General features: G+C 39.8%; 1 protein-coding gene across 2 annotated transcripts; it reads left to right on the top strand.

Moving 5' to 3' along the window:
* Positions 1 to 6,041: 6,041 nt before the first annotated feature.
* Positions 6,042 to 13,680, top strand: LOC108666261 (26S proteasome non-ATPase regulatory subunit 14). Of its 2 annotated transcripts, none has more exons than XM_047882086.1 (7): positions 6,042 to 6,370; positions 9,061 to 9,155; positions 9,632 to 9,781; positions 10,091 to 10,153; positions 11,840 to 11,993; positions 12,204 to 12,316; positions 13,074 to 13,680. In XM_047882086.1, the coding sequence occupies exons 1-7, from the start codon at positions 6,301 to 6,303 to the stop codon at positions 13,434 to 13,436; spliced, it is 1,008 nt and encodes a 335-aa protein (XP_047738042.1). In that variant the 5' UTR covers positions 6,042 to 6,300; the 3' UTR covers positions 13,437 to 13,680. The 2 variants fall into 2 exon arrangements, with proteins under 2 accessions (XP_047738042.1, XP_018008585.1); XM_018153096.2 differs by lacking the exon at positions 6,042 to 6,370 and adding an exon at positions 8,552 to 8,764.
* Positions 13,681 to 14,132: the final 452 nt, after the last annotated feature.

Genomic DNA, 14,132 nt, shown 5'->3' with positions numbered 1-14,132 from the left:
GTGTTTTACGATCGGTCCATAAAGAAGTGTTGATCGGTTCAAAATGACATAAGAACAGGTTCTTTTGAATAACCTATGGATTGGCACCATGCCCCCGCAGCACGCACATCTGTCTTGTGACACGGCTCAACTGCGACTCAACATAGATACACTCATACATGATACATATATAAGCTTCATTTTGATATTTTGGCACCTATCGAAAGTTCACTTAGCCTCCCTCTCCCTGATTTCAAAATGTAAACAGTCAAAAATTGAAAGATTTTCCTTTGCACATCATCATTAAAGTTCCCTCCCTCCAAAAGTTCACGACACAGGGAAAGCTATTTCAAAATTGGCCACCACTATAAATGATTGACAGGAAGCCAGGCCAGCCTTGATCATGTATCATGTTGATGCATCTGCCAGTTGGCAGTTGCCACCGCGGCACCGCAGCACGCACTCAAGCATGGAAACAGGGTGGAATTCTAGAAATGGAAGTTCACTTATAAAAAAGCTTTCCACCCAAGGTGGAATGCTTTCCTTAGATACAGTAACAGTGCTCTGTCAAGTGCCAGGTGACTGACTATAAATGAAAAGGAGGATCAAAAGTGGACAAACTGTTTCAATTGTACAGTACCTCAGATTTGTTGTAAAATTGTTTGATAAGATGTGTATAAGAGACAGGCACTGCACTCATCACAACATATCACTATACAACACATTATAATACACCCTAACATGACATTACATTATAACATAACATATTATAACAAACAATATCATAGCACAACATATTACAACACAACATAATGTAACAACATTACATAACTCAATGCACTGTAACACAACATAACATAAATAACATAGCATGACACATTGTAATGACATGACACAATACATTATAACATAACTAATCATGATATAACACTATACATCGTAACATAACATAGAACCTGTCTCTTATACACATCTAGATGTGTATAAGAGACAGACGAAAAATTACGTAATTTAACGATGCCCGGAAGTCAGATTCGATCCGCGGCCTGGTGGTGCACGGCAGGTGGTGGTCAAGGCCGGAGGAGGACAAAGCCGAGTGCTTCACGGCTGATTGGTGGATATCCGGAGAGATCCAAGGCTTTCGATTCAGAGCTTATTGGTGCACAAAATTGATGGTGTACGGCTGCGCTCCCCATTCGACGCACGGCCTAGGTATGATTGTCCACAAGTGTTGAAGGCTACGTTCCGGAAGGCAGGAATCATGATGGTCCATTACATCAAGGGCAGTGGTGATCTTCGCCGGGTGACTCGGAAAAAATATAATAATACTAAAAATAATTGGAACAATTAGAATGAGAAACACAATTTCTCATATTATACTAACTCCACGCACTTGTACCATAGCGTTGAACCGATATTCGTGTTTTTTAACTGTCAGATTTCATGTTTTAACATTGTCGCTATTAATATTTTACCATCGCCAAAAGTACATAGAACAGTATCCGTAAAGTGATAATGTGGGGGTTTTATTTGCCACTCCACATAAACTGCGTTTAACTCCAATGAATCAGGGAATTTGAACGGCCTAGGTAGCTAACTTGAATCATTCACTAAGGACAGACAGAAACATAGAGATCGGCAGGACGAATTTGGTTGGTTAATTGACAAGTTGATTTATTGGCTTAGCTAACGTGACCTGCTCGATGAGATGATGCAGGAGAAATTTGTAGTCCAGGCAGGAGGTGCGTGTCGACGGGCCACCNCTGTCTCTTATACACATCTAGATGTGTATAAGAGACAGCAGTAGGATTAGGCACAGTAGGGTTAGACACAGTAGGGTTAGACACAGTAGGGCTAGACACAGTAGGGTTAGACACAATAGGGCTAGACACAGTAGGGCTAGACACAATATTGGCAATAGCTGTAAGAGAAAGGTTTAGAACATGGAAATCTGAGGCTATGCAAGTTTATATGTCCGACCAATTTCGTCCGCCATCAAAGCATGCAAGAACCCTATGAGAGCAAGAGTTAGCTCGAATGATTTGAATAAGAATTTTATTAGTCAATGTATTGTGAATTTAAATAAGGTTGAGCTATTAGTTCAATGGCCAATGGTGATACCTAGCAATGGGAGATATTCTCACAAGTTAGGTGGCTGAAAATGGGTTGAAATAAAGCGAGATCACCAAAATATAAGGGGATGATATTAGGTCATGAAAGATATTAGGTTCAATTGAAATAAGACGGGAGCTATGGGGTTACCAAAAATAACGACGGGGATTACTGAAAATAGCGATGGGGGTTACTGAAAATAGCGATGAGATCCGCTACAGCTTCTTAACTCAATCGCCACCATGCACTCGACTCTCTTTTCTGCGCTGGATCGGCACTTCTCTGAGCTCACCCGAGAACTCATCAGTTAAGCTAGGATAGTTTTGATCAGTGGTTCCCAAAGTGGGCGATATCGCCCCCCTGGGGGCGGTGGAAATATCTGGAGGGGCGGTGAGGAAGAAAGGGCTACTAGGGGGGCGGCAGTTTGCGAAGTAAGTCAGAAATTCGTACGGTTGTTTGACGATTTGTACACAACACGTGCAGAACATGACTCCGACTCAAATAAATTTTCACGAGCTAAAAATCACCGTTTGGTAGTTGGGAATTTATGTTCAAAATTACGTTCGAATCTGTTCAATAGTTTGGAAGAAATTCTGTGATTACTGTGAATTTCGGCCCATATCGCCATATAACTCTTGAATGAAGGTGAAATTAAAAAAATTCACGAGCTAAACACCACCGTTAGGTGAATTCGTGTTCCAAATTTTATCGAGCTGCGTTCATTAGTTTGTGAGATATTCCTTGGTCACTGAATTTGGAGATTGGCCGTGAGACCGGCTGCGAGACCGGCCATGGGGGTTTTTACGTTACCTATCCATATGTATCGTGTTAGACTCGTATCAGAGTATTATTTAAGGCCAAGATACTTGTTTTATTCACTAAATTCAGATGAAAAGGTTTAGGTGCGGCCAGACGAAACTGGCCGGAGAAGTAAACACACAATAAATTGGTAATGTGAATTTATTTGTTAAACTCCCGTGACCTGCTCAAAGTGAAGATCCAAATAGAACTGGAAGGCCTGGCCAGTGGTGAAGGTCGACGTGCTACACGTGGTTGCGTAGCGAGACGTCGTGGACGTGACGTCGTCGTGGAGACGTTGCAGAGGCAGAGATGATAGAGCGATGCCGAGACACGAGAAGACGTTACCCGAAACACGTGGTGATGTGGGGACAGCGAGATGTTCACACGTGGAGATGGGGAGATAACATCATAAGCACGCTTTAGTGTCACTAAATGCCCGTGGGGAAAATTCACTAAATGCCTTTGGGGAAATTCACTGAATGCATTGGGGAAAGTCACTGAATGCATGTGGGGAAAATTTACTAAATGCACGTGGGGAAAATCACTGAATGCACGTAGCGAAAATTCACTAAATACACATGGGGAAATTAACTGAATGCACGTGGGGAAAATCACTGAATACACGTGGGGAAAATTCACAGAATGCACGTGGGGAAGCGTCGGCACGCAGACGAAAATAGCGTCGGTACGCAGACGAAGATGGCGTCGGTACGCAGACGAATGACAAATCTACCGCCGCTGTTTTAGCGCGACACACGCGGGCGTCAGGCGTCAAGTTCTACGCCGCAGTAAATGAAATGCAGTCGTGTGTGAACAGCAGTGCACATTTCGTATGTCCGCTAAGGTTCGGCAGTAAATACTGTCGGACGCTGGCAGTATTTATTGCCCTGTGTGAAAGGGGCCTTAGAGGAGACTATGAAAGGAGCGTGGCGGAAGTGATGCAGCCATCAACCGAAATAAGCTTTCTTTGGACTATCCTTATGATAGTGTGCAAATTATTAATACGATAAACGTAATCCTAAGAGTATAAATATTAATGTGATAAATTTAAAATTACCTCTATGTAGCGAAATATGATATACATGTCAGATCTGGAAGGTCTGAACTACTAATCAATAGTAGAAAAACCTGAGGGGTTTTGGTTCGTTTATAATTGTCCGAATAACTTCATTGGCCAGGGAAGGACAATAACAAGACGTGTATCTAAGCGTAAATATTAGAGATAGGTTTATAGGATACACTAGATAGAAGTTACAGGATACAGTAGATAGAGTAGATAGAGAGTACAGGATACCGGAGTCTAAAGCCCCGTCCATACGTTCAAACTTATCGTCAGTACGTCTTGGCAGTCTTGCATGTCATGCCAGGTTTGACGACAAGACGGAGCGTGTGGACGCTCAAAGTTTGACGTCTTGCATGACGGGTGGGCGGAGTTTGAGGTTTGACAAACCTGGAAAAGACGGACGGGCGAGACCTTTGGGTTCATGCAAGACTGACGATAAGTTTGAGCGTTTGGACTGGCAACCGACTTATTGGTCAAACTTATACGCTATTTCAGTCTATATTGATGATGGGAGCTGTGACGTTGTTCCTCGCTAGCTCTAGTCTCTCATATTCCTATGAAATAAACGGGAGAAAACCAACTTCGATTTTCCCTGCCCCGTTGAGCCTGCACAAGTTCGTGTCACGAGTGGTGATTTAAATCGCATTATTTATATATTCAGCCTATTTTATTACTCAGGCTTCTCCTAGTTACATGCTTATTTATTTATATGAAAGTTCATCCCCTAGAACCTAATGCGGTCACTTTTACTCACTACACTATTAGCGAATGTTATGGATTTTTGTCGAGTTCAAAGTAAAGACTTGCATTGTCTAAGAGGTAAATTTTTTATATTCAATAATTTTTCATCGACAGCTTAAAATAATCTTGGATATATGACCTTTAAACATCTAAAACCCGAAAATAGGTAAATTTGTTTCCAACGTAATTGTACCCATGGTTGAAATAATACATGTATTATTTCAACCATGATTGTACCGGTGATATCCACAAAAGTTTATAATACAGTTAAGGATGCGTCAAATAAAATGTAACTGCAAAATGATCTTGATAGTTTAGTTTAATAAGTTGATTGGGCTGATACGTGGCAGCTGCATTTCAATGCTGACAAGTGTAAAGTACTTCACCTCGGCAAGAACAATGAACAGCAAGCTTACAGCGTGAGAAGACACGGTTGCAACGAGAGGGTTATGATTGATAAGTCTTGCGTGAAAAAAGATCTTGGAGTTTGTGTCGACAGGGAGCTAAAATTTTATAGGCATATTGAAACGCAAGTTAATACATCCAATAAACTGCTTGGGCTGATCAGTAATGATGAATCTGTTGTTCACCTCTGTCGTGCGCCCGAACCTAGAGTTTGGAAACGTTGTGTGGTCACCGAGACTTGAAAGGACATAAATTTAGTTGAGAGTGTTCAAAGACGTGCAACAAGGATAATTCCAGGATTAAAGGGCAAGTCTTGTGAAGAAAGATTGAAGATTATGAAGCTTCCCAGTCTCCGTTATCGTCGCCTGCGTGGTGACCTCATTGAAGTATACAATTATACTCATGGTTTGTACAAGGTCCCAGAAGGATTACTAGAATTTGAAACAAGAACCAACACCAGGGGCCACAGCTATAAACTAAAAAAACTACGGTTCAACTTATCCACGCGACAACATTTCTTCTTGCTTCGAGTCACTGACATGTGGAACAGCGTTCCTGAAGATATTGTTGACGCTCCGAGTATGAACGCGTTCAAGAACAGACTAGACAAAGCCATGCAAGAGCACATGTTTAGTCTTAAAATGCCTCGTACCCTACGGAACAACTGATATCTAGAATCGATTTTAAATCTACCGTCCGTTGAAAAGATCTGATCAAAAGGCCAGTCTAGTCAAGAAAAGCACAAGAATCGGCGACAGGCCTATCCAGGCCTACTCTTTAATGCCGAAGATACTATACTATACTACTATATCTGATTGCTTCTCCAGCTTATGAAATTGCGGAATTATCAGATTCGATGGATCTTTTTTTCGTCATGTGGTTGCACATCAGCGTCAATGCTGCGTCATCAGTATCAGTATTCAGTATGCAGTAGCGGGTAGCCTAGTAGGTGACGACTGACGAGTGCCGGTGAATGCGGTGATCGAAGTGACAAGACTTTTCATTAAATTGGCTTAAAGCTAAGTAGACTCAGCATGGTCCATGGTGCAATACTAGGATCGACGGTACTTATCGGCTTTATTATTTGTTATTAAGTTTATTATCGGCGACAGTACCTAATTTAGCCGCGGCATTCCATCGATCAATCGTTCGCCACTTCAGCGTCTTCAGCTTTTAATTTAAGTGTTACCCAGAGCATCATGTATGCCGTGCAGAGAGAAGTGCCGTGCACGGGCAGATTGCAGAGTTTGAGCTCCAAATTACTCCTATGTCCGTATGTCGGTATATGTCCTAGCCCTAGCGGCCTAGCCTAGGCCCCTGCCCCTGGCAGGCTGGCACCCTAGGACGGGCCTAGGTACTAGTACTAGTGTACTACTGTATCCATGATAAATTGATAATGATAAATGATGGTTTGTCACTTGCAATTAACTTGGCATTCTTAAATGAACATTAATATCATCAATTTGTCAAGCTCTTTTTTTATGTTTTGTATCAAACTTAGTGTCTGTCAGTCTGTGACTCTGTGTAACAGCAGTTTCTAACTGGGAAAGTGCAAGCATGGAAAACATCTGCCTTTAGGGCCGCAACTAGAGGTTTCCCGCCATTTCTGAAACCGCAAGATTTCCGTCCAATGAATTAACCCTATCCAAAGTTTAACAAAAGTGCACGATCGAGCCGCGAGATTCCAAATGTATTGAAAATTCGTCATGTTGAAGCTGCGAGATTTCAGAAACAAATAGAAAAATTCCAATCCTGGGAAAGTGGGCAGGATCCACTTCAACACTTGTGAAATGTGGCTCAGTGGCATGAAGCAGACAAAAATGCTCTGCTTACCATTCTGTAGAATAGGATAGACCGATATAAGCACCTGTGAATTAGGGTAAACGCGGTATATTCCGACACATTAAGGACGCATCGAGAAATGAAAAACTATTAAAAAATCATATTATGAGTAATTTGAGTTCTGTTTGCTTTATGTCACTCTCAAAACACGGCACTACGCACCAGCAATGATGAAATGTTACAAACTGAAACTGTTGCCATATTTATTTAAAAAGCCTTTAGAATGCAAATCTGCCAAATCCCTATATTCTGATGCTGTGTGTGACTAAATTCGGCACGTTGTGAGACTAATTCCGGCTGTGCTTCAAACTCTACTAATATGTAATTCCAATATCCTTGTGTTCGAATTCCAATTGCTGTGTGAGCTGTATTGGAATATGACACGGCTTTGAATTAGAATACTACCGTAAAATGGGGTAACTTAGACCGGCGGGGTAACTTAGACCACTTTTCGTTTTTTTAACAAAAACCCCCACAACTCAAAAACTATTTGACATAGAAAAATTTTGTCAATGGGCATTAAAGGCCTAATACTGAGGCTACATAACGCAATAGAAAGATCAGAAAAGTTTGCATATCTAATAGGTTAAAAAATTAAAAATGTGACCCACAAAGAAAAGCTATTATTTAAAGCCTCTCAGAGTACCCCCTCCAATTTTTTTATTTTTTGGGTAAATAACTCCAGGTTTTGATACATTGTAGTAGAACTCTTCTAGTTACATATGCAAATGACAAATTTTAGGAAAGTGTCATAGTTTGAAAATGGGGGGCGCCGCCCCCAAATGGGGTAACTTAGACCACCTAATGTCAGCCCTGACGGGGTAACATAGACCTTGTATTTTGCATGTTTCAATTCAAGTTTAATTTAGCTAGTAAAAAAATGGCATCATTTATAAAAAAAAGTGGTCTAAGTTACCCCATTTTACGGTATTGAATATTGAACACTACTTAATTATGCTTTTAATTAAGAGCCATTAAGCTTTTAATTAAGAAAATTTTAATTTTTGCACACAGCTCGGAACCATCGGAACGAGCTGTGTGTGTCCAATTCAAGTTGTGTTGGAATTAGTTTTTATGTGTCTAAATCCCTTTCTTAACTTAATCATCTATTAATTTATTTACCTACCACTTGAAATAAGCAAATACAAGTATACTTAAAGGATTCCCAATATATTCACAGGCTTATTTAAAAGTCTCAAACCATGACATTCTTTCTACACAAACATATTATCACTATTTTAGAGCAAGGTCAACTATCAACTTTGACACGTTTTTTGATGATCTCACTGGGTGGCGTGCACTGTCTCTCATTGGATCTTAACATTTTTCCGCTAGATGGCCCAGACCTAGTGTTTTGGCAATAGTTTGGGCGCGCAATAATATGACGTCACTATTTCAACCATCAACGAATGCGTGGAATGAAGACAAAGCTTAATATAAAGGAAAAACTAGAGAAATGTCATAATTACCCACGATGTCGGAATATACCGCGTTTACCTAGTTAAAAATTACCTGTAAATGAGTAAAAGCAAAAATGGCATATTTTGCTTGCAAATTTTTAGAATTGCCCATAAAAATAATTGGTACTGTAAACAATATTTTGAAAAATGTTGCTTGGTATTTTGTATTTTTTAATTTCGAAAGTTTCAGATGTGAGATGTCTGCTCTGAGGAAAGGCAGATTATTATTTAGAATTTTTTAGCTACCCACTATACCACGTGAGAACTTGGATAATTGGTCTAAAGGTCTAACTGACCTAAAGGTTGGACTGGTTGTTGTGCACCTCAGTTCTTGATAGAACTTGCTAAGTGTTCTTAACAGGTAAGTCACCTTGTTTTACATACAAGGAAATTTAGTTGGGCTGTTATATACTTTGCTGCTCTAAATACTCTTAAAAATGTCTTTTATTTAAAACAAAATCCAATTTTGCATTTGTCATCCTTTATCATTTGTATATAAACCTGCTAGGGATGAGAACTGTTAATAGCTTTGTGGATGATGGCAAATGAGTTTTTTAGTTTTAATTGAATGAATCCCTGAACTAATGAATAGCTCTCAGTTTATAATTTATGCCAAGTGTTTAATGTATGCCTTATGTATGATATATGTGTGGGCAGCTATGGATCGTTTACTTCGTCTTGGTGGAGGCCTCCAAGCCCTTAGCCAAGGCACTTCTCCTACAGACTCTCCAGTTCCTGACACTGCTGAGCAGGTAAATGCCTCCACTAACTGTAGCTATTTTTAAGTGTGGCATTTCTGTTGGGAAATGCATGCATTTGTAGAAAATTTTTTAAATGATTTTGATTACCGGTATCTATTGTTTAAGACATTAGTAATACATAGCATGTATTACATGACTTTCATATCTCTAACTCACTGTCAGAACACTTGACTTTCATATCTCTGGGATTCATTGAAATGAAATGCTGTCTAGCTTTTTGGCAATTCTATATATTAAGTCAGTTTTGGCCATGACATATTTGAACATTTTTCATAAACTCTGTGCTTCTCATGTTATTTGAATAACTAAATGGAGCTTCAACATCTCAATATGTTACATATCAGCATTCACATCACTTTAATGACAATTCCTAAATAAAACACTTCTCTGTGTAAAGAAATGATAAACGTTTGAAGATTTGACTATTCCATTATCAATATGTAATATAACCAAGTGATTTTTTGCAGGTTTACATCTCATCTCTAGCCTTGCTAAAAATGCTGAAGCATGGCAGGGCAGGCGTTCCCATGGAGGTGATGGGGCTCATGCTGGGACAGTTTGTTGATGACTTCACCGTCTGTGTTGTTGATGTCTTTGCCATGCCTCAGAGTGGAACAGTAAGTAAGGGTTAGAGCAGCAGCTCATATAGGTGATTTTCTCATGCGAAGGCCGTGTGTTGATGTCTTCACTGTGTGCACAAACCATTTGATTCCTTGTTGGTGCCCAGAAGCATAAATCTAAAGTTGTTCATTTAATGTCAACAATTGCATTTTCCCCCTATATGTTGACTTATTCCTGCTCTCCTGTGTGGCACATTTTAGGCATGTGTTACATCTAAGTTTTAGCTTTCATGATTCATGGCCATATAACGTTATTGATTACTCAATAGCTAGAATTTCTATGCCTAATAAGCAATTTGTGTGCAGGGTGTATCAGTGGAGGCAGTGGATCCAGTCTTCCAGGCGCGTATGCTGGACATGTTGAAGCAGGTAAGTCATTGTCTGGCTTGTTTGTCTAGGTTTTTTTTACCAGATAATGAAGTATTGAACATGTGGGCTTTGTAGAGGGCTGCTTGTAAATGCAAGTATTGTTGATTGGATACTGTCAATATGATGTGAAAAGGCTGCTATTCCCACTATGTGAATAATAATATAGGTCATATAAAAAATTCAAACTAATTGGAGTGAGAATAGTGAAATCTTATTCGATGGTCTAGGTTGGATGATCATTGACGAAATTTATCATTCATTTTTAGTCAGCTATTTTGGAGAAGTCTGGCAACTCGAACAACCCTAAGATAACCAGAGCCATACTATCAAAATTAGTTCGGAGTTCAGGGTTGGCGATTTTTTTGATTTTTTTTTAAAAAATCAAAAAAATAAAAAATCAATGATTTTTTTTATTTTTTCATGATTTTTTTTATTTATTTGATTTTTTGATTTTTTTAACTTTTTGTCTTTTTGAAGTGTTATTTTTTATGTTGCAATTAGCCTACTAACAATAACAGTATATGAATCATAATGGATGGCTAAAAAGGGCACTTATTGTGATGCAGCTAACAAACCCCCATTTTCCTGATATTGTTTGCAAAACATAAGTATTTTAAATGGTATGTTATGCTAATCTTGAGGAAAATAAACTTTCTTCTTTATGTACCTCCATTACTCTTTTATTTCGCCCCAAAACTGTTCAATCAGTTCTGCCCTACCCTGTATAAGCTAGCTAACACATTTAAATTGTATATTGTAATCAATATATAACAAATAGTTAAAGACTACTTATAGCCTTATAAGAATTAGCTAAGCTGCTAGCTACGTACAATGTATTGCACACTTGATGCCTCTGTACCAAAAACATTCAATTTATTGGAACCTATTACTGGTACACACTAAAGGCAACAAGTTTATAGACCAATTTGTCATTTATAGTACATTTATACTAAACCATGAATAACAATACCTCAATATACATTAAAGACTGCCACTCAATATATTTAATTATATGAAAAAATCAAAAAAATCGAAAAAATAAAAAAAATCCTGATTTTTTTATAAAAAAATCAAGTGATTTAATCACATGATTTAATCATTTTGATTAAATCATTGCCTACCCTGTCGGAGTTCGTAACTTTTTCGGCGAAAAACTGATGGCTTTTCGTGCTAAATCCACCAATCGTAGACGAGAAATCGGCCGCTACGTGCACTTAGATTGACATGTGTATTTGATTTAATCCTTGACAGGTAGTGGTAGAAGGCATACCTATATCTGTTGTACTTAACTGAGGAGAAATTGGGAACTCTCAGCTGAGCTATCGAAAAAATCTGAGTTGAAAATTTTCCGCTGAAATCATTTTATTTGAGGTGTGTTTGGTTGTTTGTGTTACAAGTGAGACGTCCGGAGATGGTGGTAGGCAGGTACCACTCCCATCGGCTGCTGGTAGTAGTGATAGATATTAATACTTTCTATTGTGTTGCAGGTAGGGCGGCGGGAGATGGTGGTAGGCTGGTACCACTCGCACCCAGGCTCCAGTTGCTGGTTGTAGCGATAGATATTAACAATTGTAATCGTGAAGTAGGTAGGGCGGCCAGAGATGGTGGTAGGCTGGTACCACTCGCACCCAGGCTTCGGCTGCTGGTTGTTTGCGATAGATATTAATATTTGTTATTGTGTTGTAGGTAGGGCGGCCGGAGATGGTCGTAGGCTGGTACCACTCCCACCCAGGCTTCGGCTGCTGGTTGTCGGGAGTGGACATCAACACACAGCAGAGCTTCGAGGCGCTGTCCGAGCGCGCGGTGGCTGTCGTCGTGGACCCCATCCAGAGCGTTAAAGGTTACTATTTGACATTTGTCTGTGTTTGAATATTGCTGAAGAGCTTGATATTTATATTCCTTATAAATATTTTTATACTCTATGGGACGAAATTCATATGTTTAATAAGACCTTCATTTGCATGTACATGCTGTTATCTTTTTTTTGTGCCTTGGTGTTACATAGAATTTTAAGCTTGATGTTCGTAATTAATAATTTGTGAATTGACAGGGAAAGTTGTGATAGATGCGTTCCGACTGATCAACCCTAATATGGTGGTGCTGGGTCAGGAGCCCAGGCAAACAACCAGCAACCTGGGGCATCTGCAGAAGCCTTCCATACAGGTGACAGTTGATCAAATTGTTCTGGTGCTTTACTTTATACTGAAGATTTGTGCTCACATTGCCAGGGAATTAATGTGGTACGCCTAAAGACAGGTTTTATTGAGGATTGTTACTTACGAGATTAAAGATCAAAGTTACGGTATTTTTATCAATCTTCCGATTAGACCAACATACAAAACATACACAAGAGGTTGCTACGTTGTAAATACAGTGTTCACTGTGTAAGCATGCGCTCTCAAGTCTCGTTTTCTGTTAGTTCTGCTCTGTGCAAGAGCCAAGTATATTCGTCGACACAATACTTGCTAATTTAACAAAGTAAGAGACTAGGTATATACCGGCAGCATTTTAGCAATTTCCTCTCTAACCACTGATACATAGGGAAAAAAGTGCGACTTCAGCGAGCGTCCGTTCTCATAACTTACAATTTATGAGTATTTTTTTCCAAGGGAACATTCACAATAAAAATGGGATTTGCTGCACGTTCTGGGATGTATACCCAATTATGTGATTCACGGAACTCGATGCAAAATTATTGCCATGACGATTTATTGACTTTGTGTTGTGTTACACCGGGCAAAGGTGACGGATCCTCTGCAAGTTTTTCATTTAGGTCACTTTCACTGTTGCCCAAATGAATTTGTTTATGGCGGCTGGAATTTCTTATTCTAATAAAGCACTAGTCCTATTATCATCAAATGTATGCAGGAATTATCGTACCTGATTGCACGAGTTTCTGATTGACCTTTCCTCTTTTCAGGCGTTGATCCACGGCCTGAACCGGCACTACTACTCCATCCCGATCAAGTACCGCATGAACGAGAAGGAGCAGCAAATGTTGCTGAACTTGCACAAGAAGTCGTGGCTCGAGGGCCTCACGCTCACCGACTACACGAGCCACGCAGCCACCAACGAGACCACCGTCAAGGATATCCTGGGTCTGGCGCAGCACTACCACAAGAGCCTCGAGGAGGAGGAGAACATGACGCCTGAGCAGCTCGCCATCAAGAACGTGGGCAAGGTCGACCCTAAGCGCCACTTGGAGGACAAGGTCGACCTCCTCATGACCGAGAATGTCGTCCAGTGTTTAGGGGCTATGCTCGACACCGTTATTTTCAAGTGATTATTTTTGTATTGTCCAGCCTAATGTAACCTCACATTATCCATTATTCACAAGAGGATTCTTCTATAATTTAATAGCTCAATGGTTTTTCTTATCGAGTTACATATTATCCGAGCCATGGTATTGGCATTATTGATAGATCGAAATTCGATGTCGTAATGTTCAAATCTAATTTTAACTATAACTAAATGCTATTTAAAATAGCATTAATTAAGATTCTTTTTCTATAAAACGACATGTCGAAGTTTTTTTATTACCACATGTTTAAAGACGCTCTGGAGTGCGCTCTGGAGTTGGCTGGATGTTCCATGCAGCTTCATGGAAGTTTATAGTAATCTTTTTCGCGATCCTGATGTCGTATTTTGAAGCATTTTATCTAGATACCTTAAAAAATACTTGTTATGGCTGGTACCCCATGTTGAAGATTTTCATTTAGATAGATTAAGAATAGGAATATGCTTCGGTATTTCCCCCTGCACGATTTATTAAGTATTTATGAAGGTAAAGTGCATCTCTTGACGCTCGTCTTGCACGGTCTCGTCGCTGGCTGACGATCCTGTCGCTCTGGCTGAGGGTTTACCTCTCCTGTTTGCTGCATACTTGACTCTTGAGACTCCAATAATTATACATTCAACAACTCAGGTATTCGAATGTTGCTGTTGGGTTCGAAGATCGTAATCCCGCAGGGGGTGGGAG

The sequence above is a fragment of the Hyalella azteca genome, unplaced genomic scaffold (genome assembly GCF_000764305.2).
Source record: "Hyalella azteca isolate HAZT.00-mixed unplaced genomic scaffold, Hazt_2.0.2 contig1303, whole genome shotgun sequence".
Lineage (NCBI taxonomy): Eukaryota > Metazoa > Arthropoda > Malacostraca > Amphipoda > Hyalellidae > Hyalella > Hyalella azteca.
Note: the sequence above shows the minus strand (reverse complement) of the source record. Positions and strands in the feature narration are given on the sequence as shown.